This window comes from Sarcophilus harrisii, chromosome 2 (assembly GCF_902635505.1).
Source record: "Sarcophilus harrisii chromosome 2, mSarHar1.11, whole genome shotgun sequence".
Taxonomy (NCBI): Eukaryota; Metazoa; Chordata; class Mammalia; order Dasyuromorphia; family Dasyuridae; genus Sarcophilus; species Sarcophilus harrisii.
The window spans coordinates 264535143-264559733 of NC_045427.1; the positions used below are offsets into that span (position 1 = coordinate 264535143).

General features: G+C 32.4%; 1 protein-coding gene across 2 annotated transcripts in view; it reads right to left on the bottom strand.

Annotated features, from left to right (window-relative positions):
• Positions 1-24591, bottom strand: part of UBR1 (ubiquitin protein ligase E3 component n-recognin 1) — a 134221-nt gene that overhangs the window by 36261 nt on the left and 73369 nt on the right. For both annotated transcript variants that reach the window (XM_012546625.3, XM_023500812.2), the window contains exons 28-37: positions 23677-23763; positions 22674-22855; positions 19912-20117; positions 19061-19154; positions 17151-17300; positions 14956-15053; positions 11334-11427; positions 9377-9525; positions 2653-2708; positions 790-886 (exon numbers count right to left, since the gene is read on the bottom strand). In XM_012546625.3, coding sequence (XP_012402079.1) covers positions 790-886; positions 2653-2708; positions 9377-9525; positions 11334-11427; positions 14956-15053; positions 17151-17300; positions 19061-19154; positions 19912-20117; positions 22674-22855; positions 23677-23763 — 1213 coding nt within the window. The remainder of the gene's footprint in view (positions 1-789; positions 887-2652; positions 2709-9376; positions 9526-11333; positions 11428-14955; positions 15054-17150; positions 17301-19060; positions 19155-19911; positions 20118-22673; positions 22856-23676; positions 23764-24591) is intronic.

A 24591-nucleotide genomic window follows, 5' to 3' on the forward strand; every position in this document is an offset into this window, starting at 1 on the left:
AATGTAGCTTGTGTAATTTCTCATTTTATGTAAATGTTCCAAATTAATTGTGGGCCCTTTGAAGATAAACAACTGTGGCTTACATTCCTCTATCCTTGGCACTTCCCACAATAAGGACAAACAGTAGGTATTCAAGGAAATTTTGATGATTAAAAAGAAACAACAATCTGCATCTCTTCTTTATTATAGGGATTGTTTTTCTTCTGTAGCAATTTGGAACCATGTACGTTTTTGTGATACATTACTGCATTGTCCAGATCCTGCCAGTTTGCTTCTCAGAAAGTATATATAGCTAACTATTCAAAGTACATGCCATATTGATGGCTTAATTTAGTTCTACTGGATTTATCAACTATGTTAGGATCTTAAACAGAATTACACATAATCCCGTTCAAAACACACCCATACTCACACACACTTTTTTCTACTGAAAAGAGAAAACAATATCAGTAGCTGTAGTTGTCAGGAGCCCTAACAGAATGCAAAAACAAAAACAAAAAACCCAACAACAAAAAACAAATGCATTAAAAGGTTATTAGTAGACTAAGAGAAGCAGTGTTCTCAAAAAATCTCCATTTAGGGTGCTTATGGGTAGTTGGGGGAGATGTCTAATTCTTCATGAACTAGGTCTTCATTATAAGCACTTGCTTCTTGCCAGGCTCTACAGACACTAATATTGTTAAGTATCTTCTTCAATAATTGGACTATATTATTTTCTAATGAATCAATTTTTATACCACTTGAAGTACATCAGAAAATGTAATGAGACAATAGCAATTCAAAGACTACCTGATAGAAGACGAACTAGATGCTTCTGTATCAAGCTCTGAGGAGAGGTAATCCTCTGTGCCACAGCGAACTGTACTAATGCTTTCAGGCCACTGTGCTAAATCAGAAGAAAAAAAGGGGCAAAAAAGAAAGGCTTTAATTTGTATAAAAATACTCAAAGTAATGATGTTAAATTAATGGGAAATTGGAAACAATACAACAAAGGAATGGCTAAGTCAATTCTGACAGTAATATGATGGAATACAGGTAACTATTAAAAATGACAAGTAGGCAAACTCAATATGTATATTAAAACAGTTAAGTGATATTTAAAAAACACCTATAAAAGAAAAGATATACTCCATTACTAAAGAGATTGAAAAGGAATTCAAGGAAATGTAAATACTTAACATTAATTAAGCAGTAACTTTTTTATTGCAAAATGGCTTGTTTACAATACATATTTGTGTGTGTGTGTGTGTGTGTGTAGATAGAAAAGATGACAGACAGAACAGATATAACAGGTACCTCAATCACATGCAGATAAAGAGAATCACTAATAAATACATCCTTCCCTTCCCCCTGTATGTCCATCACCCTTCCCCCAAGGACTTTGGGCCACTCAGACTTTACTGGGGCAGCCAGATAGGAAGAACACTTGGATGAACTAGGAGTCTTTCAATCATAAACACTGAAATGAGATAGAGGATTACATCAAGCCTTAGCAACTATCCTGCTGTTATGCCTTTAAGGTTCATAGACACCATGGGCACTGCCATTTAACATAAGGATGCACCCTAAAGACCCCTGGGCCTTTTCATCTGTCCAACCCTTGCACTTCTAGGGCTTTCAACCCACTTTTCAGCTGAAATCTTTTATATGAGTTGTGTCCCTCAATTAAGAACATGAGTATATGAACTGCTTAAGAGCAGGGATTATCTCCTCTTTTTCGATTTATAAGTACTTATTAATAAATGCCTTTTCATTCATTTACTTACTGAAAAACTTATGAAGATTTTGTTAGCTTTGGGCTTCTTTACCATACTACATGCAAACAACACAAAGTAGCTACTATATAAAATTTCTACCTTCTCCAAATATGGATTGAACAAATCTACACTCATCCCATGATCACATTCATAGTACCACAGTGTTTTGCAGGCTTAAAATGTTAGACATTTTTAAAAATAGGGATGACTTTCATATATGTTCAATTCTAAATCATTCCACTGCTAAAGTGGAATGTTCTCTTAGAAAGCAGAGTAATGACTGTTAGGAAAAGCAAGGATCCTCAAGTTCAGGATCATGATTATCAAAAAAAAATTGCTATTAAGAAGGCTACAAAGCTACCTGCCAAGAAGACAGGAGGGAAATGGCACTGGACAAAGGTTTATGTAGAAGCAGAAGAATTTTATCTCCCCCTATGAGGGAATAAATTGTTTTGTTTACAGGGAATGAAAATGATTCAAGGTCTCTCTCTTGCCACCCCACAAATCTCTAGAGTACTGGGAAGCTGGAATTTTGGTGGGGAGTATAATGCAAAGGAGCCAGGAGATAACAAAGGCCAGCTTGCTGAAAACTGATTACTTGGACTAAAATGAGCAAGTATCACTTGAAATAATATTGCACATTATTCTCTGGAATCTATTCCATGAGTAACTAATTCTAAAATGAAGACAGTTTTAAAAATATGCTAGGAAGTAAGTATCTATTCTTCAATAAGATTCCAATGAATATTTTTTAGTTTTGTTTTCTAGCATACAATAGGAAGTTAATGAGGATTAAAAATAATCACAGAATTTACCCTGGATTCCTATAAAAACAGAATATGAATAATATGCTACTTAGGAGAACAATAATAAATACTATGTAGTTAGTAATTACCTGTCTATTCTGAAGGGCTCCAAATAGAGGTTTGCCTTCATCTTCTAGCAGGTTGTCTTAAAAATAAATAAAAAAGCATTAAAATTATAGATTCAAAAATCCATTACTTTTTGTGTATGGCTCCCTGACAGTTCTAGTCATACCAGTTTGTTCTTAGTATAATAGTCTGATGTCTTTCTTTCAAAAGTTTCAATTCTAAACCACATGCAAATTTTCTCAATTTTCGAAATAAATGAGTATCAAATGATTAAATAGAGGTAGTAACATAATTTATGCAGTTTAATTTCAAAGACTGCTTTGTAATATAGCTAAGTGATCAGCCTTGGAAAAGATAAACATTCCAGATTACTCCACTCCTTCATTCCACTCCTCCTCCCCCCAAAAGCCTCCCCCATCACAGTCACAGCATCTTTTTCTTACAGGTGATTTTATTTAGCACTTTGATCACCATTCCCTATCATCTTCCTGTTTCATGAAATGGTTTATTAAAATTCCAATTAGAATTTATCAGTTTCAAAACAGGACATAATGGCTTTAAATTTCCATATCATTTCTAGTGTACTTTATTCAAAGTAACTCAAAGGTAATAATAATAACAATGATAACAATATGAATAACTAGCATTTATATAGTACTTCATGGTTTGCAAAGTGTTTTTCTAATATTCCATTTTATCTTCAAAACAAACCTTATAAGTATTATCCCCCCTTAACAGTTGAGGAAATCAAAAAAGACAAAGAGTAAGTGACTTGTCCAGATTCATATACATAGTAAAGATCTGAGGGAGGATTTAAATTTAGTTCCTCTTGATTCCAGGTCCAACAGCCTACCAATTTTGCCCCTTAGATGCCTATACTATACTAAACTAATAAGCTTAATTTTCCCTTCCCAAATCTGGATTGCAAAAATTTCCACTCAGCCTCTAATTATCGTTTTAGTAATATTGTTTTTCACATACTGAGATACTTATTTGTTGTATCATATTTCTTACAGAGAAGGTATGATTTACGATGAAACCTCAGGAACCATATAAATCTTCAATTTACTCTGGGATATCAATTGAATGGTAAGCAATGTTTAAGTACTTCCTCTGTACCAGGTGGGCAACTAGATGGATAGAGCACTGGACTTGGAATCAGGAGGACTCATCTTCCAGAATTCAAATCCAGCCTCAGGTACTTATTAGCTGCATGATCTTGGTAAGTCACTTAACACAATCTACCTCAGTTTTCTCATCTATAATATGAGCTAAAGAAGAAAATGGCAAACCATTTCCATATCTTTGCCAAGAAAACCCCCAAGTGAAATCACAAAGAGTTTCATACAACTGAAAAGAATGAAGAACAACATGTGCCTAATACTAGACTAAATGCAAAAGTTAGAAAAATAGAAGTAAAAGTGACCTAGCATCATTCAAGGATTTAGGTTATATTCTAATGTGGAGACAACATACACACATTTAAGTATATAAAAGTATACAGGGCAGTTTGGGAAGAGAGTGCACTAGTAGCTAGCAAGACCAGAAGTTACCAAAACAAGAACAATTTTTACTCTAACATCAATATTACAAAAAAAGAACAATTGTGAAAGACTTAAAAACTCTAGCCAAGGGAATGATCAACCATAATTCTAGAGCACTGGTTTCAAACTCAAATAGAGGTAGATTTATATTAACTTAGAAAACCACAAATCAATATTATATTGCATGGTCTATTCCTTTCTTTTATTAAATGTTTCATAATTACATTTTAATCTGGTTTAATTACAGGTAGGAGTTTTGCAACTGCAGGCTGGCCTGGAATGTGAGACTCCTATTCAAGAAGAATACTTGCCTCTTCCAATATGAAACATTCCAGTAGATAAGGGAAAGTGGGAGAGAGAAAAAATAAAGATACCTGATTAATTAGAAAAAAAAAACCCAAAATAAACAGTTAAAAAAAAAAAAAAAGAAGTTAGTGCTTGAGTTGCAATATAAAGAGAATCAGGATTCTAAGAGGCAGGCATGGGAGACAGCTAAAACAAAGCTAAGACATGGACCATGGTGATACTATGTGCAGAACAGAAGAGCAAGTCTGTAAGGCTAAACTGCAGAGAGTATGAAAGTATAAATAGGGGAGTAAAATATAAGGAACCTAGAAAGGTAGGATGGGGCCAGCTTATTAAGAGATTTAAAAAGAGGAGTTTATACTTGTTCCTAAAAGCAATAGGGAACCACTGGAATTTAATAAATTTAATAATTTACATTCACTTTTGCAAAAGTCCAGGTTAGAGTCTAATTAGGCTCTAAACTTGGGTGGGGCTTATGTGAACGTAAAAGAAGACATCATTAAATAATATTTTAGAGACAGAAACAAGAAACAGAAACTGATTCCCCACTGACAAAACGTCAGATTATATGAACAGACAATTTTCAAATGAAGAAATTAAAGCCATTTCTTGTCATATGAAAAAATGCTCTAAATCACTATTGATTAGAGAAATGTAAATTAAGACAAGTCTTAGGTACCAATATACATCCTCTCAGACTGGCTAAAATGACAGGAAAAGATAATGATAAATGTTGGAGGGGATGTGAGGAAAACTGGGAAACTAATATATTGCTGGTGGAGTTGTGAAATGATCCAATCATTCTGGAAAGTAATTTGAACTATGCCTAAAGGGCTATAAAACTGTACATGTTCTTTGATCCAGCAGTGCTCTATTGGGTGTGTATCCCAAAGAGAATTAAAAAAAAAAAAAAAGGAAAAAAGGACTCATGTGCAAAAATCTTTGTAGCAACCTTTTTTTTTTTTTTGTAATGGCAAAGAACTGAAAATTGACAAAATTCCCCAACAATTGGGAAATGGCTGAATAAGCTGTGGTATATGAATATAATAGAACATTATTATTGCATAAGAAATGATGAACAGACTTTTTTCAAAAAAGTCTGGAAAGACTTACATGAACTGATGTTATAAGAAGTGAGTAGAACCAAGAGAACAAGATTATATGAGATCAACTGTAATGGACTTGGCTCTTTTCAACAATGTTTTAAAGCATTCAACAGGTGTTTCAAGGCAATTCCAATAGAATAGGAATAGAAAAAGGCATCCAAATCCAAGAGAGAACTATGGAGACAATGTGGATCAAAGTATGTATTTTCACCTTTATTGCTGCTTTTTTTTTTTTTCTTTTTTGTGTTTTATTTTTCCCTTTTTGATCTGATTTTTCTTTTGCAGGACAAAGAATATGGAAATGTGTTTAGAAGAATTGCATGTTTAACCTATATTGGATTGCTTGCTATCTAGGGGAGGGGGATAGAGAAGGGAGGGAAAAAATTTGAAACACAAAATTTTGCAAAGATGAATGTTATAAACTATTTTTGCATGTATTTGGAAAAATAAAAAGATATGGTAACTGGTTGGCATTGCAGGAGAATAAGACTGAGGAGATGAAGATGACACTAAAGTTCTGAATGAAAATGACTAGAAGGATATGTTATGCCTTACAGTAATAGTGAAGTTTAAAAGAGAGGCTTCTTAAGGGAGAAGATATAGGTTCTGTGATGGATATAAGTTTGAGATGCTTATGGGACAGCCTATGAGGCAATTTAAGAAGCCAGGTGTGGGATGGGTGAAAATGATGAAAAAGAACTTTTGGGTTAATTTCAATGGAGGGAGAAACAGAAACAATATTGTTGTGATCAGCACGACAGAAGAAATTATAAGTAAACTGGGCACAAATTCATGCTACTGTATCGAAGGCTTCTATGCTGAAGCTTTGTCTCTGCCAAAATCAGGGTAATTTAAAAATACTACAAGCCTGAATGATAATTTTATCTACCAAAAAGAAAAAGATTTAATAAGAACTGCTTTTTTGGATATGGTTTTATACATTATGGAGGAATCAGTTGATGAGGGAAAAACAATGGAAATTTTGAGGACAAGTAACTACTCTATCATACAGAAGTAAAGGAAAGTTGAACTCGGCTTATGTACAGTCTAAATATTCTGAAAAAGTTTAGGAGTTCTCAAAATGCTGATGTTTATGTAATTAGCAATGATAGTTCTTCAAATCAAAATTTATTTAACACTTACTACATGTAAGATATTATGCTCAAACAAAGATATGTAGTCGGGGAGAGAAAAATTTAGAAACCTGATAAAAATGCTTTATGTATTTTCTATCTTTTAACTAAATTAACCTCTCCTCTATTCCAAGGAAGACAAAGCCCAGTGGCCACAGAAACAGATGGGAGCATCTGAAAAGCAACTGCAACAATTTGAGTCTACAACACTGTGAGCCAATCCCTGAGCCAAGGACTGGGAATATAATGAAGAGGGAAAACACTCCAAGCCTGGGGGAGGAAGCAGTGAAAATGCCCAACTCAGGAAATGGAATGTCTTGTGCAAGTAGGCCAGGGTCTCCTAAATCAAAGACTACATAGTAGGGGGAAGGGAAGGAGGCCCAAGGGGTAAAAGATATAATAAGCCTAAAAATGTAGGGGAGAAATAGGTTATACAGAGTTTTGAATACCAAACAGAAGATTTTAAATTTAATTTTGAAGATAAAGGGACAGGGAGTCACTGAAGTTGATTACATAAGGAGGTGATATGGCCAAATCTGTGCTTCAGGAAGATTATTTAAGAGGATGATGGCCTAAAACAGAAAGAGACAAGGCAGGGAAACCACCTAGAAGGTTACTGAACTAGGATCCAGTGCTGAGGTGACAGGACATACCTGCACCAATGTGGTGGCAAGTAATTAGAGGTCATAAACAAGAAATGTTGCAAAAACAGAACCAAAAGGACTTGGCAATAAGCTCGATAAGAAAGAGTAAGGAATAGTGGATGACATCTTGCTTGAAAATTTGGGTGATGGTGGTATTCTTGATATTAATGGGGAAATTAGGATGAGAGGAGGGTGAATTTAAGACAGTTACAAGACATCTAATTCAAGATGTCCAAAAGGCAACTGGAGATAATGAACTGGAGATCTAGAAAGACATTAGGATTAGATAAATAGACTTGAGAAACACCTGCTTAGAAATAACTAAAATGAGCCAGTTGAAATGAGAAAGGCAGAGCTTACGAGATAAGCATCTCATAAATAAGCCGTTTGATACAGTAATTACCCAAAGAGTTAGCTAGGAGAAATACCAAAGGATGAGAAAATACTGCTGATTGTCCTTCAAAATCATGAAGAGAAAGGAAGGAGAACTTGGTAATGTGCTTCAGAGTTTGCTACATTTGTTTTTCTACAGTACATCGTGTGGTAACATTCATGTATGTACAAACTACCAGTTAGTCTCCATCCTAGAGTCAAGAGGAACACATTTTTCCTTTCCATATTATCAGGGAGAGCCAAGTGATGTCGAAAATAAAGGATGATGATTACACACACACAAATTGTGATTATGGACAAAATATTAAGAGGTAAGGTGACTGGTAAGTATGAGACTGCAGTTGTCCTACAGCAAGGTTGTCAGGTTCACAGATGTATCCATAATTATGAGAGCAGAGAAGTAGATTCTACCTATTCTAGGGAGGAAAAACTAGTTATGAGTCAGATTTGATTCATGGAGAAGAGGAGAACTAGGTAAGAATTCAAGGACATAAATCACAAAGATCAATAGATTCACAGGATATTAGGATTCAGACCTGAAAGAAGATATTTTAAAAATCTCTCATTTTAAACTTAACTTTACAGATTAGGAAATGAGCAAGGATTCCAATACAGGTCAGGTTTTTGTCAGTCTGCTACTTTATTCACATGCAAATCTGACTTTCAAGTCCCATCCAATTAAAAATTTACATCCTCTATGAACTTACACATAAAGAAACTGGAGCCCAGAGATGTTACATGTTTTATCTAAATAAGTCAGGATTCAAATCTAGATCCTGATTCTAGTACTAGAGTTTTTTCCCCAATCATGATAATTCAAGAAGAATGAGACTCAAATTCTAACTCAAACACTTGGTAGTTCTATGAAAACAAGAAAATCATTAAATCTCTGATCCTCAGTTTCTCATCTGTAAAATGAGTATAATATTATTTACCTCACAGTGTTATTTGAGAATTAGATGATATAATATATGTAAGCTGTTTTTAAATTTTAAAACAATATATAAATGCCAACTATTGGATGAGTGAAATAGAAAAATCTCAGAACTGGAAAGAACCTCAAAAAGTATATTCCAGAAGTGATCATTAAGTTTGACTGGAGAATTACTTATTTTACAATCAGTAAAGGGAACCTTTCATAATTCAGAACTGAAACTTTTACCATTTATTTAAATACCATATATTTGAATAACATATAATACAATGATATACAAAATCAAGCTTTCTCCTTTCAAATCCATTCAGACAAAAAATTCATCTAGTTTCTCAAATTTAGACAATGATAAATAATGTTGCACAGTCAATTCCTAAGTTTGATTCTTGTCTCTGATGCTTATAACTGTTAACATATATAATTCAAAGAGCCTATTTCTTTATTTGTAAAATGGGCATAATATTTATGCTACCTACCCTACAAGATTATAATAAGGAAAGCACTTTGCAAAGCTTCAAGTGTTATGCAAATGTAAGTTATCCATCTCACTATATCCTGACCTAATCCTTAGACATATTTAAAGTTTTTTTTTTTTTTTTGGGGGGGGACATATCAGAAATATTTGGTAGTTTTTTGAAAAGAAGCTGTTCAAATTAACCCATCAAGCAATTCCCTTATATACATTACCAATAGACTGGATGGTGAAAGCACAGGTGCCCCAGGTCATTGCAGGAATCCGAGGATCAGTTTCATCAGGAGGCACCTTCAGTACAACTCTATAAATTGTTGTGGCAAAGAGAATCAACATCTCTTTTATGCTGCTAGAGAATTTGACTCTGAAAAGAAAAAAAAATAAGTTAAAGCTAGGGAATCAATGAAAGTATTGCCTACTGAGAGGAGTCAAGAGGCTCTAAAATAGAAAGAAATTAACTTTTAGAATAAAGCCTATTATTCTTTGTGAAATTACAGGTGCAGGCCCTTTTAAAAATAAATATGGAAAAGACAGAGATATTTGTTCTAAAACTTAAGAGTATAATATGTCTCTAAGAAAAAAAGAGAATAATATGATAATAGCATTTGTTAATACCAGAGCAAGCAGTTTATCATATTCAATAGCAAGTCAACCCTGTGCAGAGACCTAATTGCAAAGTGACTGTCAGACTGAAGGAAAAGGAGAAATGTGTTACCTGCTCACATTTAGGTTTGGAGAGGATTCTAGTAAGTATTAGATGCTGGAATGTTTACACATTCTATACTGATATTAAATTAGCAGTTTCTGGTTCTCTGGACTTTCACTGATAATGAACATTTGGAAAAGAATAGGATAAAGAACATCAGAAAGAATCCCATCTGGAATTTGGCTGTTTTCAACAATGAAATGATTCAGGGCAATTCCAATAAACTTGTGATGGAAAAAGTCATCCACATCCAGAATAAGGAATATGGATATTGAATGTGGATCACAGCATAGTATTTTCATCTTTTTTAGTTGTTATTTATTTACTTTTTTTCTTTCACATTTTTTCCCCTTTTGATCTGATTTTTCTTGTACAGTATAATAAATGTGAAAATGTTTACAAGAATTGTACATATTTAACCTATATTGGGATTACTTATTCTCTAGGGGAAAAGGGTGGGCAGAGAGAGGGAGAAAAATTTGCAACACAAGGTTTTGCAAGAGTGAATGTTAAAAAATATCTTTGCATGTATTTTGAAAAATAAAAATCTATTATTTAAAAAGAAAAAAGACTCCCATCTGGTAATTATACAAAAACAAGAAAATCATTAAATCTTTGATCCTCAGTTTCTCACCTGTAAAATGAGTATAATATTATTTACCTCACAGTGTTATTTGAGAACTAGTCATATGAGACCAATTTTTAATTGCATTTAATACCTAATAGCTTTTTATATTTCATTTTATCCTCACATCTGAAATACACAGCAGGTTTAATTATCCCCATTTTGCAGATAAATTCACAAAGGCAAAGAGATTTGTCTGAGGTGATAGTGAATCAGCAGGAGATCTATAATTTGAACTCGTAAGCTTTTTATGGTTCCTAGTGCAGTTTTTTTTTTTTAAATGCCTAAGGAGAACATGAGGAAACAGAGATTTGGAGCCAGAAAGGACCTTAAGAAGTTATCCATTTAACTCCTTAATTTACAGAAAAAGACATTAAGAAGCGTCATAAAAGTAAGTTGTGGCATCAGAACTTGGAAGAGGCTTCTTTGATTCCAAATTCAAATACAAATTTCAACGAACCACATTGCTTCTCATTTGATCCTATCCATGTAAACAGAAAGAAATGCAACTAGTTATTTTTGGAGAAAGCATGTAATAAGTTACAAGAGGATTGGGCTCAAATGTGACACTTATTTTCTGTGACTATACACAAGACATGTAAAATCTGAGTCTCAGGTTCCTTATTTGTAAAATGAGGCTAATAATATATAGTACCACCTTTTAAGTATTATATCCATGTCAGCTGCTATTATTGATATTCTTTTTTTTTTAATATTCCATGGGGGAGGTAGTTTTTAAAAAACAGAATAAAGAAATGTATATAGTATTTCCTAAAAGGCAAATATTAGCTTTCAATTTTGCTCATATTGAAAAACATATGATAAATATTGAAACACTTACGAAGGCTGAATTCCAAAATTCAATATAGAATGGAACTCCAATGTAGTATCACCCATTCCTTGATTGGCCAAGACTGAAACTTTTGGCTTCTCTCCTTAAAAGAGGAAAGAGGGAAAAAAAAAAAAAAAAAACTCACAAATAAATTTCCTTAGGCTGACAAAGACTTAAGGGGATATTGTAATACATTTTATAATCATCTTCTCATTTTATCCCAAATGCCAACCTATCATTTTCTGAAAAGTTTTAATGTTGCTTTAAAAAATACTGAAATTATAAAGTATTAATAAATTTAAAAAAAAAATTAGGAAATAATTAGGTATTTCCAAAGTCACACACACAGTAGATGCCAAATCATCAAAGAATTTAAGAGGGATCTAGTCTATCGAGTTTTAAGAGCCAATCAGAATATAGAATGCCAATTTATTCCCTATTTATTGATCTTTCCCTACCTAAAGTCTCTGATGGCTTATCACATGTGAATTTTCTTTACTGAAACATTAAAGAATAAGTGAAACTACTTTTTTGTTTGAACCTGCAATTTCATCAAATATAAAACTCCTAGTGAGAAAACTCCTCTCTCTACTAATACAAGTTGGCATAATCTTAGCTTCCAGAAGCATTAAGAGGGTTAAGAGGAGAGTCATGATTTACAACTAAAATGTTAGAGATTGGGTTTGAACCCAAACCTTCAGGACTCTGAAGAAGCTCTTTCTACTCACTATATAAAACAACTTCTCAAATGAAATTATAGTATAGAAATAAAGAAAAATAATGACTAACGCATAGATTACTATTTCTATTACAGTAAAGCAAGCATAAGCTATTTCCTCAAAATAGATTGGGAGATTCTTACCATGTCAGTCACAACATGAACACAAACATTACTATTACATTAGATAAACAAAAGTCAGTTTGGATGTTAACTATTTAGAAGATAATTGGTCCAGTACACAAGCTGATTTTTATCTACTCAAATTGTTTACTATCTGTTAACTCCAATTTTCAGTGTCAACTTTCTTTTACATCTTTAGTTTCATACTAGTAAAATAATAATAATAATAACAATAATAAATGGTGGTAATGTTTCCAAAAGAGTGTTGAAATCTAAATACAATAGATAACAAAAGAGTAGTAAAGAGGAATATCTGGCAAAAGATCACTTATCCTATCAATTAGGAATGTCTAAAAAACGAGGAAAAGGGCCCATGTCATCATTAAGCAATCAAATTTCTGTTGAGCTTCCAATATACCAACAACTAAAATGGCAATAGCTGAAAATCTATTTAGGAAATACACAAAAAAAATTTTTTTTATCAAATATCAATGACAAAAAGTTCCTTTGTCCCCATAAAACATCACATTTTTTTTGAGTATTGATCTTTAGGCGATTCTAAACTTTAGAATAATACTGTTATTTTTTTAAATGGACTTGCACTTCTTGAAATACTTAAAATTTGAGAGTAATTAAAAGAACTTCATAATTTCTGAAAGGCAACTGAGCATGTTCAGTTCAGCTCACTGTCCATTTGCAGATATTGTATCAGATACAGATACTCTTTATGCTGTTTATGTATCTACATGTCACAATCTGGATAACAGGAAGTCTTTATCCATTTGATTTTCTCTATATGGATAATTAAATAACTTCACAACAGCATATAAACAATAGGGGCCCAATATTATGGAAATTCTTGTTTGGATCAATGTCAGTTTTTAGCCTCAAAGAGCTTATTAGACTTATGAGCTCCAAAGATAATTTTTCTGTCAACAGCAATTGTTCTCTTAAAGGTAAACCAACTACTTCCTTTTTGCTAAGTCCTATTGGACTTAACTTTTTTCTCTGTCTTCATTTATTTTCTTTTTTAAAAAGTAATCAATAGAATTTGATTACTTTTTAAAAACTCGTTTTAACAAAGAAGTCCTAGATGCTATTCTTTCCATAATCTATGCCTTTATCTCATTGCTTCTATTTCCTCTGCATCTTCTTATTTTCTAAATGTGGGCATTCTCTAGAACTCAGAGCTCTAGAGCTTTGGTCATTTATTCTCTAAATATAATCTCTTTTTTCAAAGAGTACATCCATTCTTATTGCTTCAATTGTCTATTTGGATGGCTTGCAAATCTTTATATCCACTCCTGACTTTTTATTAGTGTGGCAGGTCTACATTTCCAAATACATATATCTCACTCAAACTTAACACAGATAAAACTGAACTCAACTTTTTCTGCCTCAAAATGGTTCCCCCTAGCAACTTGACCACTTGATCATCATGAATTCTCAGGGCTTTAGTGTTATTTTGGGTTTATTCCTCTATCAGTGATCAATCCTTCTTAATGAAAAATTTCTCTTTGACTTAATTTAGTCACACTAATTAATCAATATGTAATTGCAGAATACACACATTGTGCCCAATATTTTCACTTACTCCCCTTATCCTGGACTATATAATTTCATGCTTAGTTTACACTAGGAATCAAATAAGTATTTTCCCTTCTGGTTTGTCTCCAATCCATCCCCTCAAACCATCAAATTAAGCTTTAAAATATCACAACCATCCTTCCAGTCCATTTCTTACAAAAATTTAATGACTCCCCACTGACTAGAGAATCAAGTCCAAACTCCATTCTGGCATTCATGGTCCACACTATTACCTATCCAAACCCTACCAATTTCTGAAAATCCAAATTAAATCTTAGTTACGTTGTGAAGTTTTCCCTAAATGCCCAAACTAATCAAGAGTTTTTTTGAAATCCACAAGAATCATCTAATTTTGCATTTGACTATTTTTTTACATATGTGTATGTCTATATGCATAATACTGTTATTTTAATGAGTGGCATATAAATCAAATATTTTCAAAAGAATTATGTCATGGAATTTTTTTTTCTATTTCCTTAACAGCAGAATTGAACACAATGGAGGCTATCAATCAACACCTGTTGAACTGAACATCAAGATGAAAAATATACCTATCAAGTTTATAGTTTCTCTAGTTTTTAGAAAATACCACACCTTTAATATTCTTAAAAGGCAAATTTTTTGGAGGAAATTAACTGTATAAATTTTATTTAGAATTTAATTATATCTAGGGAAAATGCCACTACATTTAAAATTCATGGAGACAGAAACAGTTGGAAAACTAAGGAATTAAATTCCAGAAGTCTAAGAATAGAGCTGAGAGAAGGTTATGGTTCAAAATTGTGATTAAAATATTTACCTGATTCCACTAAGCAATCTTTCTTTTCCTCTTTAGATTAGAAAAGACAGATCTGCTTTCCTTCCTTTTATAGAATTAGCTAAGTTATCTCTTTAATTTTTTAAAAACTGCATTTCATATATTGGTCTCTGAAAACTAAATACATGCAGTACAAAACAAAATGGTTTTTCATTGTAAAAAAAAGATTAAAGTTATCTTCCAAGTTAGTTACTCTATTAAATTTAAATTAAACCTGTTTTAATTCACATTGCCCTGTCGTTTGCAAAATCTAACATTTGCACTTGCACATCATATCTGAAAAAGTAGCTAGAGAATTCATCCATTTTTCCTAACAAATTTCATAACTAACGTTTTAACAATTAAGTTCTCATGCAATTTATCTGAAAATAAGACATAAATCAAACCTTTAGCATTTTTCACATTGTAACCTGATATTCGGGCCATGACAGTTTCTATCCACCGTGACAAGGATAAAAGTTGAGCAACAGCTTCTGCATTCTCACTGAAAAAATAAAATGAAAAAAGTTATTATAAATATAGAGTTATCATTCATAATTATGCTCCAAATTTGGAATCTTCTCTTAAAGGGATATGAAAGATAAAGTTTCCTTAAGCAACTATAACATCTGTGACCTATGAAGATGGTCTTTTTTTGAACTATGTATATGGAACATGGAAAAAAGTATTTTAAATATCAGACCATGGGGCATGATAAATTTAGTTAAAGAGAAATCAATTCTTAATAATAAATAAAAAGATTAAGAAGAATCATGGATAATCGCTTTTTAAAAAAAAAATGGATGAAAAACTAAATTTTTTTTCTAGATAAGAACAAAATAAAATGAAAGGGGAAGAAAAACACATAAGGATTGACAGACCAAGATCTAACCTGAAAGTTTCTCTGTTGTCAGAAAATTAAATATAAACCAGTAAGTTAAAACCATCTTTTTCTCTTACAATATACTATATTTTTTGAGGTTTCACATAAACAGACACAAAAAAATAGATTAAATCTAATTCTGCTTTTACCATACCCCTATGCCCTGAATTCAGTTATTTCCTAAATTATATGTTCCAATCTTATTTACATGAAGGTTTGTCACCTGACTTTCATATTATGGTACATGTTAAAAATATACAGTTAAAAAAAAAAATTCTACCTGCTCTGGTAGAACTTATGATCAATATCACTAATTCAATTCGTTTTTAAGAATTGGAAGATTAGAACAAATACTATGTCTTATAGAATAATAAGTTAAAGTATATAATTATCGACTTTAGAAGTTAAAAAAAGTCTTAATAAATTTGTCTTTAAAAGCCATTTGGAACTTAGTTCCATTATGCCTACCACCTAAATGAATAAAGTATAGATGCTTTTCAGAATAATGTTCTTAAGTGAATAAAATAAAATATATAGTATTACAAAAGAAAATAAGTTTGATAGCGGATAGTTATAAAAAATTTGTGTGAAGCAAGTTAATGGCTACTATTTTAAGAAGTCCTGTTTGTGGCCATCCTGGAAGGCACTTCAAAAATTTTCAAAAGTAATTTCAACTCTATTATTTTATTTTATTCATGTCTCTAAATGAAGGATGCCCCCAAAGGGTAGGAGATTCCAAAGGGATGTAGAGAATATAGCTGAAAATATTTTTTAAAAAAATTTAAATGTTTCATAAAAAGAAATATTTCTCTGATATTTGAGAAAGATTAGCCTTTACTATATTATGGTTTCTCTCTGTGATACTAAAAGGTAAATGAGAGTATTCACACTGAAAAGCTGATGACAAAACCACACAAAGTAAGTATCTGGCATCAAATCCTAGTTCTTAAACGACATAAAAAAGCAACTTTTGTACGTTTTAGTTTTTCTTCAATTAAAAAAAATCCTATTCACTCTTATTTTTTCCTTTCCCCCAACAGTAGAGAAAAAAAGAAGGAAACAAAAACAAAATTTTTGTCAAAAATATGCACAGTCAAGCAAAACAAATTCCTGTACTGGCCATACATAAAAAATATATTTCATTCTGCATCCTGAGTCCATCACTTCCTTATCAAAACAATATAACAAGAACTGTTCTTAATTGCATGAGAAGCAGCAAATCCCATTGGATAGTGAGCTGAATCCAGAAATCAGGAAGACCTGGCCTTGAATCTTGTCTCTTATTCCTGTGTGACATCTGGGTCTGAGCAAATCTCTCAGGTTTGGTTTTATTATCCGTTAAAATGGAAGTAATCATATTTGTTGTTGTGGGGACCAAGTCAGAGAATGGCATGTAAAGTATTTTGCAAACTTTACAGTGCTATGAACATTTCTATATTACTTTTATTATTTTTACACATGAATGGGTTGTAATCCCTACCAGTTATTATTACTGGCATTAGTTACTGATTACAAGTATTAGTAATTACACGTGCTGATCAGACAATGGATCTAATAGGAAAGTACTGAAGTAAACATTAAAAATCACAGTGGGAGGAGAAGAGAATGTAATTACTTTTTGATTAATGAAAAACTGACACGTGGTCTCAAAATAAGATTGTGATCACTAAGAGGTACTAGAGGCTTGGAAATGAGACTAAGTACACAAACAAAATATACCTGTTTATTTTTTGTATTTGTAAAGGAACAATAGGAATCACAGTATTGCACAAAGATTTGCAAAGAGGACAAAGATATTCTCCATTCTCCAAGTCAAAAAACTCAACATGAAGGCGCTGGCGAGAATTAATCTGTATAGCTTCAAAGTACCTACAAAATTTCAAAAGAAAAGGGTTAATTTAACATTGTACAATTACCTAGAATTTGATATATCAAAAAATCTGATAAATCATAATAAATCTAAGGACGTGCTAAAGATAATAAATTTTCTTAAGGTGTTTCCACATGTCTGGTCTTCATAATTATTGATGTATTTTTCCCCCCTACACATTCTACTAATAATTGCTGATGTACTTTTAAAAGTTACTTCCCTCACAATGTATCTTAAAAATGCAAATACAAAGAACTAGCCCATTAAAACAGAAATAAGTTGGCTTTCTTGTTTAGGGGAAACTGATAGTAAAAATTTTAAAGGCCTGAAGATTTATTGCAGTGTTGTCCTACCACAATCAGAAGATAGATTTATAATACAAAGTCTATTCTCTTTAGATTTGAGTCATCAGAATAAATAAATAAGCTAGAAAAGGCCTTTTGCATAGGTTAAAAAAACTTTGCTTAAGAACAGTTGAAAAATGCAATTTTTTAGGATTTCTCCTTTCTCAGAAGAGATGAAACTTGGATCCTCTTGTCCTATTTTTCTGCCTTTGGAATACTTTCCTCAGGGATATTTCTAAAATAGTTTGGCTATTTATGTAAATTTCTGTTTCCTTTCAATGTCAGTACAAGAAATATTGAAAAATCATAAGGAAGTGACTTTCCAGAAGCTATTCCCAAAATTGATGATTATCTAACACAAATAGTAACAGTGATTAAAACTGCTAAGAATTAAGATAGAATAGACATGCTTAAATATTATGGCATTTGAAAATATGATAATTTAAATGAAAATACATATATCATATGGCACTATTTATGTTTATAATTTTTCAATCTGCACATACACACACACACGCACATAAAACTGTGATTTATCAATACATGGAAAAGTCCTCTCCAATGCAGCAGATACTAATACCTTTGTAATTTATAATCTTAGAGAGTGACCTAGGAACTGGGAGGTCAAGTGATTTGCCTATAGTCAAAGAACTAGTAGGTACCTGGAAGGCAGGATTTGATCCTATATCTTCCTGACCCAAGGGCCAACCCAAAATCCACTAAATCAGCAGGCCCTAATAAGAGGCATAATAAAAATAATTAAAATTGTACTATATATGTAGAGTAAATCTCTATGTGTATATGTGTATGTGAGCATACACATTCATGTGTAAAAAAAAAATTTTTTTTTTGATATACACTTGTGATTTCATCCATTCTGGGAACTTATGGTATAGAAACTGTCTATTTTTATAGAGCAGCAAACTTTCTTAAGTACTATTCTTCAAGTCTTGTTAGGAGAACTGACTTACCCCTGGGTCTTCTTGACTCAAGATGAATTATATATAATTATGATTTACACACACATATACAAATATATATGACCGAATATACATGATCATATATGCACATATATTCATGTGTATATCTCATGCCAAAGATTTGCTTATTTTTGTTCTTTGAAATCTTAACATCTATTGCTTGATCATTTCCATTATTACTACTCTTATCTTATCCCCAACAGACAGGGACATGGTTATTTTCTAACTATAAAGAAAAAAAAGAGGTAAAAGAACACAGAAAGAATATGTGAGTAACAATAGAAAAAAGGTAAAAGAAAGTAATGGAAAAGAAGAGAAAGAAGTATGGCTGGGGAAGAAGAGATATAAGAAAATGTGAAGTTTGGGACAACAAACATGATGAGTTTAATTCAGTTTAATTTTAGGAAATTTTCAAAATGAAAAAAAAGGACTTACTTTTGCCAGCAGATTGCATGCATGACATGGCCACAGCTGCCAGTGTGGGTTCCACATGCAAGGTTAGGATCCATGAAGAGTGGATCTGTTATTTCTAGTAGAGAAAGACATAAATAAGAGCTATGAACCAATTTTTCCAATCATGAAAAACTAATATTAGTTAAAACAGTATCATTATAAGTATTTACATTCTACCTACTATGTGCCAGGCATTGTGCTAAACATTTTTTAACAAATATTCTCTTCTTTGATCCTCACAACAATTCTGATAGTCGTTGCTATTATCCCTATTTTACAGTTGAGGAAACTGAGACAGACAGAGTCTAAGTCAGGGTCAAATAGCTAGTATCTGAGAGTGGATTTGAACTCATATCTTTCTGACTCCAGACTCACCACCTAGCTACCATTATAAGACATTATATGGACAATGAGTAAAGAGGTAGTTGTGAATCAATCAATCATTATTTACTAAGTGCCTACTACATGCCAGACTGGCATATACACACTGACTGTGAACCTTGCTAAGTAACCTAACTTTTCAAAGTTTTTGTTTTTTTAAATTAATTTTCAACATTTGCTTTTATAACATTTTTGATTTCCATTTTTTCTTCCTCCATCCCTTCCCTCAACCTTTCCCAAGATGGCAAGCAATTTGATATAGGTTTTTTACATATACAATCATATTAAACGTATTTTCACATTAGTCATGCTGTAAAAGAAGAATCAGAACAAAAGGGAAAAACCACAAGAAAAAAACATGCGCAGTTGTGTGTGTGTGTGTGTGTGTGTGTGTAGAGAGATAAAGAGAACACAAAAACAGATAAGCCTAGAAGGATTTGGAATATACATACCTCCTGAGAGTTCCAGAGGCTTTCCTCTCTGCTGTGTTAAAGCACTGGATTTCTGGACACAGGCTGACAAAACCATAGCAGCATTTTCTAATCTTACTTCTTGTTCCTCTTGACAAAGAATACAGGTCAGCATTTCCTTTTCACTAAGAGAAGGACCACGTTTAGGTCCCAATGCAATTCTAGAGTAGTCAATGGTCATAGGTATACTACCAAGAGAAATGAATAGAGATTTTAAAATGTTTACTTGAATTTCATTCAATAATGCAAGAATCAGAGACTCCTAAACAAAATGATCCTAGTATGAATCTCTGCTCTACACATACTACATGTATAGCTTTGAGTAAGTACCCTTAGCCAATCTGGGACTTATTCCCTATCTGTAAAATGAAGAAGTTGTAATGGATAATCTTTAAGCATCCCTTTCAGTACTAAATCTTCAGATCTCATGAAGAGATCCCTTGACCCACTTGAATTACAATATTACTTAGTTCTCTTTTTCATGTATCACACCTAACCAGTTACCAATATATCCTCCATAGTACATTTAAGATCTACTTCTTCTTTACTCTCTGTCACTGATAGTCAATTCTTTTGATATGACATGTGTTCCCCCAAAGCACCAGGCTGTGCAAAGTCATACAACTAAAGCCACAAAGCTTATAGAAATTATATGGTTAAGGATTATCAACACTTAAAAACTTCATCAGATGAAGAGCTAATAAAAAAGGATAGCATAGTTTTATACATGTTAAATGATTAAGAACTACATTAATATCATAATAAATTGTCCACAATCTCTTGCTATTTGCTGTTGCTGCCTACACCATGTTTCCCACAGAGCCAGACTGGCAACACTTTGGACAAGTAGAGCATACTGGCATTTCTGGAAATCAGAGGCTATGGTAAAAGGTAAGGAATTGAGGAGGAAAGGGAAAACAATCCTACTCTGTCTACTGTTCTTACTGTACCAGAAGATACACAACAAATATAGTACTTTACCTTGAAAACTATCTGAAATTTTCTTGTGCAAATGGGTATCAGAAAGGTTACTGCTTGTGTGAAATAATGCAGTTTTCTGAATTCTTGCTCTCTTTCAGGTAAGAAATAACACATAAAGCAACTTGAAAGTTCCCTACTATATCAACTGCATTTGAACAAATTCAAGTTGTCCAAAAAAGTATTTTTGAAGATATATAATTGAAGCCCTAACAATCATGGTGCTGAATCTTTCTCCTAATCTCCTGTCCCACATCACCAATTGTTTCTTGGATGTTGTGAATTATATACATTTCAAAAAGTTGTCTTAAGCACATGCAAATGAAATTCCTATTTCCTGAAAACTTTCCCCTATTACTATCAAATATACCACTTTCACTTAACCACCCAGTAGTACTATTTCTATGTGTCAATCCATCCATCCATCTCTTCCTTTTTCTGTGCTCTTTTTCTGTACACCACTCTACTTAAGACCATCATATCTCTTGCCTGGACTGTTGCAATCGTCTTTTAATTGGTTTCTCTAGCTCAAATCTCTCCCTACCAAAGACTATCCTTTTTCAGCTTCTAAAAAATAAGACTAAATCTGATCATATCACATTTCCATATTCAATATCCCAGTGACTCCTTGTTACCTTCAGGATCAAATATAAAGTCCACTGTTTGGAATTTAAAATTCCTCAAAATCTGAACTTTTTCTACCTTTCTAATCTTCATATACTGTATTTATTAACCCTCCCCCTCCACACACATCCCCAGACACATACTCCCCTGTCCCAAGAATTCTTTGATCCAGATGTATGGCCTACTTATTATTCCTCTCACATGAGACCCTCTTTCTTTTCTCTGTGATTTAGCACCAAATGATCCCCAAACCTGAAATTTGCTCTCCCTTCTCAACTATTCCTCTGAGAATTCTTGGCTTCTTTCAAGACTCAGATCAAAACTCACCTTCTTGCAGTAAGCCTTCCTAATAACCCCTTCCAGATGACTTTACATTTACTCTGTATGTATGTTGTAAACAGCTATTTTGGATTTATATAACATTATTTACATCTGTCTTATTAGAATATAAATTCTATAAGAAGAGAGACTGTTTTTGCCTTTCTCTATCCCCAACACATGGATTAGCACATAGTAGAAATGTCATAAGTGCTTCTTGATTGATTGATTGCCCAGGTACTGAATGGCTACAATTTTTACTTGTCAATCACTGTCCCTCTCAACTTTTGACTAATGGTACTTTTCCAATATACAATCTGTCTGTTTCTACTACTAGTGTTTTTATATTTTTATTTGTATGCCACCTATTTTCCTAAATTTGTTACAGTGGTTAATAAGACACAGAGTCAATACTTGTTATTCAGTGTCTGTATTAAATGCCAGTATTTTTCAGATAGAAAGAATTTGTAGAAAATTAGCAGATGCTCATGAAGACTGGAAAAAAAGAATTTCTGAACATCAGATGATTAAGAATGATCACTTTTAGTTACATAAACCTTAAAATACTATTTCCTTTTTTTTTTTTTTCCCAAATCAGAGAAACTACTAAGAATTTTCAGACTTAATTAGATGGGAGAAAAGTTTTCCAAATCAGTATATTTCTTTATAGATAGAATGTATTGATGCTTTGGTAAGACTATATACAATATGCCGATTACAATATCTTCTGACAGTCATCAATTTCATAATGCATATTGAGAAATATATTTTACAAAGTATTTAATTTTTTTTTATCAAAGTATAGAGTTAAGATCATTTCTTACCTTTCTTCCTCTACAACGGAATTTTCTTTCCCTTGTAGATCTAAGGTATTCTCATATAATAGTTTGTGAGTTTCAATGAAATTCCTTTGTAAGGCTGACATCTGTGCCATGATTTTCTGACGATGAAGCCTAGCAGCTTCCGCCTTTCTCTTGCGTTCTGCCTTTTCTTTATCCTGCATACTCTGAATTTAAAGAAAAACAACAGAAAATACAGCTGAAACATGTTTTCACAAAGTTGAATGCATTTTACAAATCGGGTCATACTATCAAAACTTAATTCCCTTAATCTATGAGGCAAAATGCTAGTCCTGTCCTTCCTGTTTCTGATGTGTTGAGGGGTCGCTACTGGAGCAGTTTTTCTCCGCTTTGGGAACTTAAATTGATAAGCCTTTACCTCGGTTGCATAATTAAAAAGTAACATCAACTCAAACAATTTTTTGAATTATTTGTCACAAATCAAAAGATGGAAACTGAAAATATTTAAAAGTTCTTACTTTGAAAGCTAGAATTTTTTAAGAAAAGAAATTCACAAAATTACTAGGGATTCATTGATATTACTCTAATTATTAATCCTGTCTAAGCATAGTCCTTTTTATACTGATTAGTAAAATATCATCTTCCTCAAAAACAGCTTTATGAATATCAATATCATTGTCAACCCAACTGAGTCAAAATGTAAGATACGTAAATTTAATTCACTGGACTCAGCACACATTAGACCTAAGCAACCTACATAAATGTTATTGGGACATAGCTCTTACTTCAAGCTTTTCTGATTCTTATGGAAAAAAAATATGAATAATTTTCCCAAGTACTGCATTATAAGGCATAACAGAACAATAGAAGAAATGAGAAAAGAGAAAAAAAAAAGTCTCCATAATCACTTTTAACTGTAGTTATTACTTAATAGCAAATGACTTTAAAAGATTCATAATGTTAAAGGTAAGGGAGAAAAAATTGAAGTTTTATGGTGGAATGACCCTCATTGTCTTGGTTTTATTACCTCATCATTCTTGATAAGTTCTGATCCAGATACAGTTGCTACTGTTAAACTAGATTTTTCCCTCAATCGTTTCACTGTGTCAAACATCTATGAAGAAAGAATGAAATATAAAGAAAAGATTTAATTGGCATAAATAAGCATAGTAAATTACCTTAACCTTCCTTGTGGACATGTCCCCATTTATATCATTAACTTACATGGCTTTTTTCCATAAAGGCAAATAAGTTTTCTACTTTAGTTTTTGGCTTTCTTAATCAGTTTTCATAGAAAATATTATGCAAATATGAGATTTTGTGAAATCTACTTGAAGCATTTTCTTTCTTGAAAATGTTATTGATAACTTTGGTTTTCTTATCAGCTAGATTTCTCCAAGTAATCCCACTTTCCTTTCCATACCTAACAGCCATATTCTAAAATAAAGAATTTTTTTAAAAAACAAAAATATTCACTAAACCAATTACATTGTATACTGTGTATATTGGTACACTAAACCAAAAACATTGAAAAAAATCTGTAAATATATGCAATATACTATACTTTTGGACCTCCTCTGCAGAGCAGTTGGGAAAATATTTTAAAAGTACTTTCAAAGGTCACTGCTATTTTTATTTGATTATCCTCTTACACTGATCAAACTCAAAAAGAGACATCTAGGTTATAATAGGAGGCTCAGCAAATAGATTACTGACACCAGAATCAGGAAGATTTAAATTCAAATCTTGCCCCAGACACTTACTAGCTGTGTAATCTTAAGTAAGTAAAGTCACTTAACCTCTATTTGTCTTAATCCACTGGAGGACGAAATGGCAAACCATTCCATGATCTTGCCAAGAGAAAAGCCCATGGACAGTCTGATTCATAGGGTTATCATACCAAGTTAGATATAATCAAACAACTGAAAAACAAGTATAACCT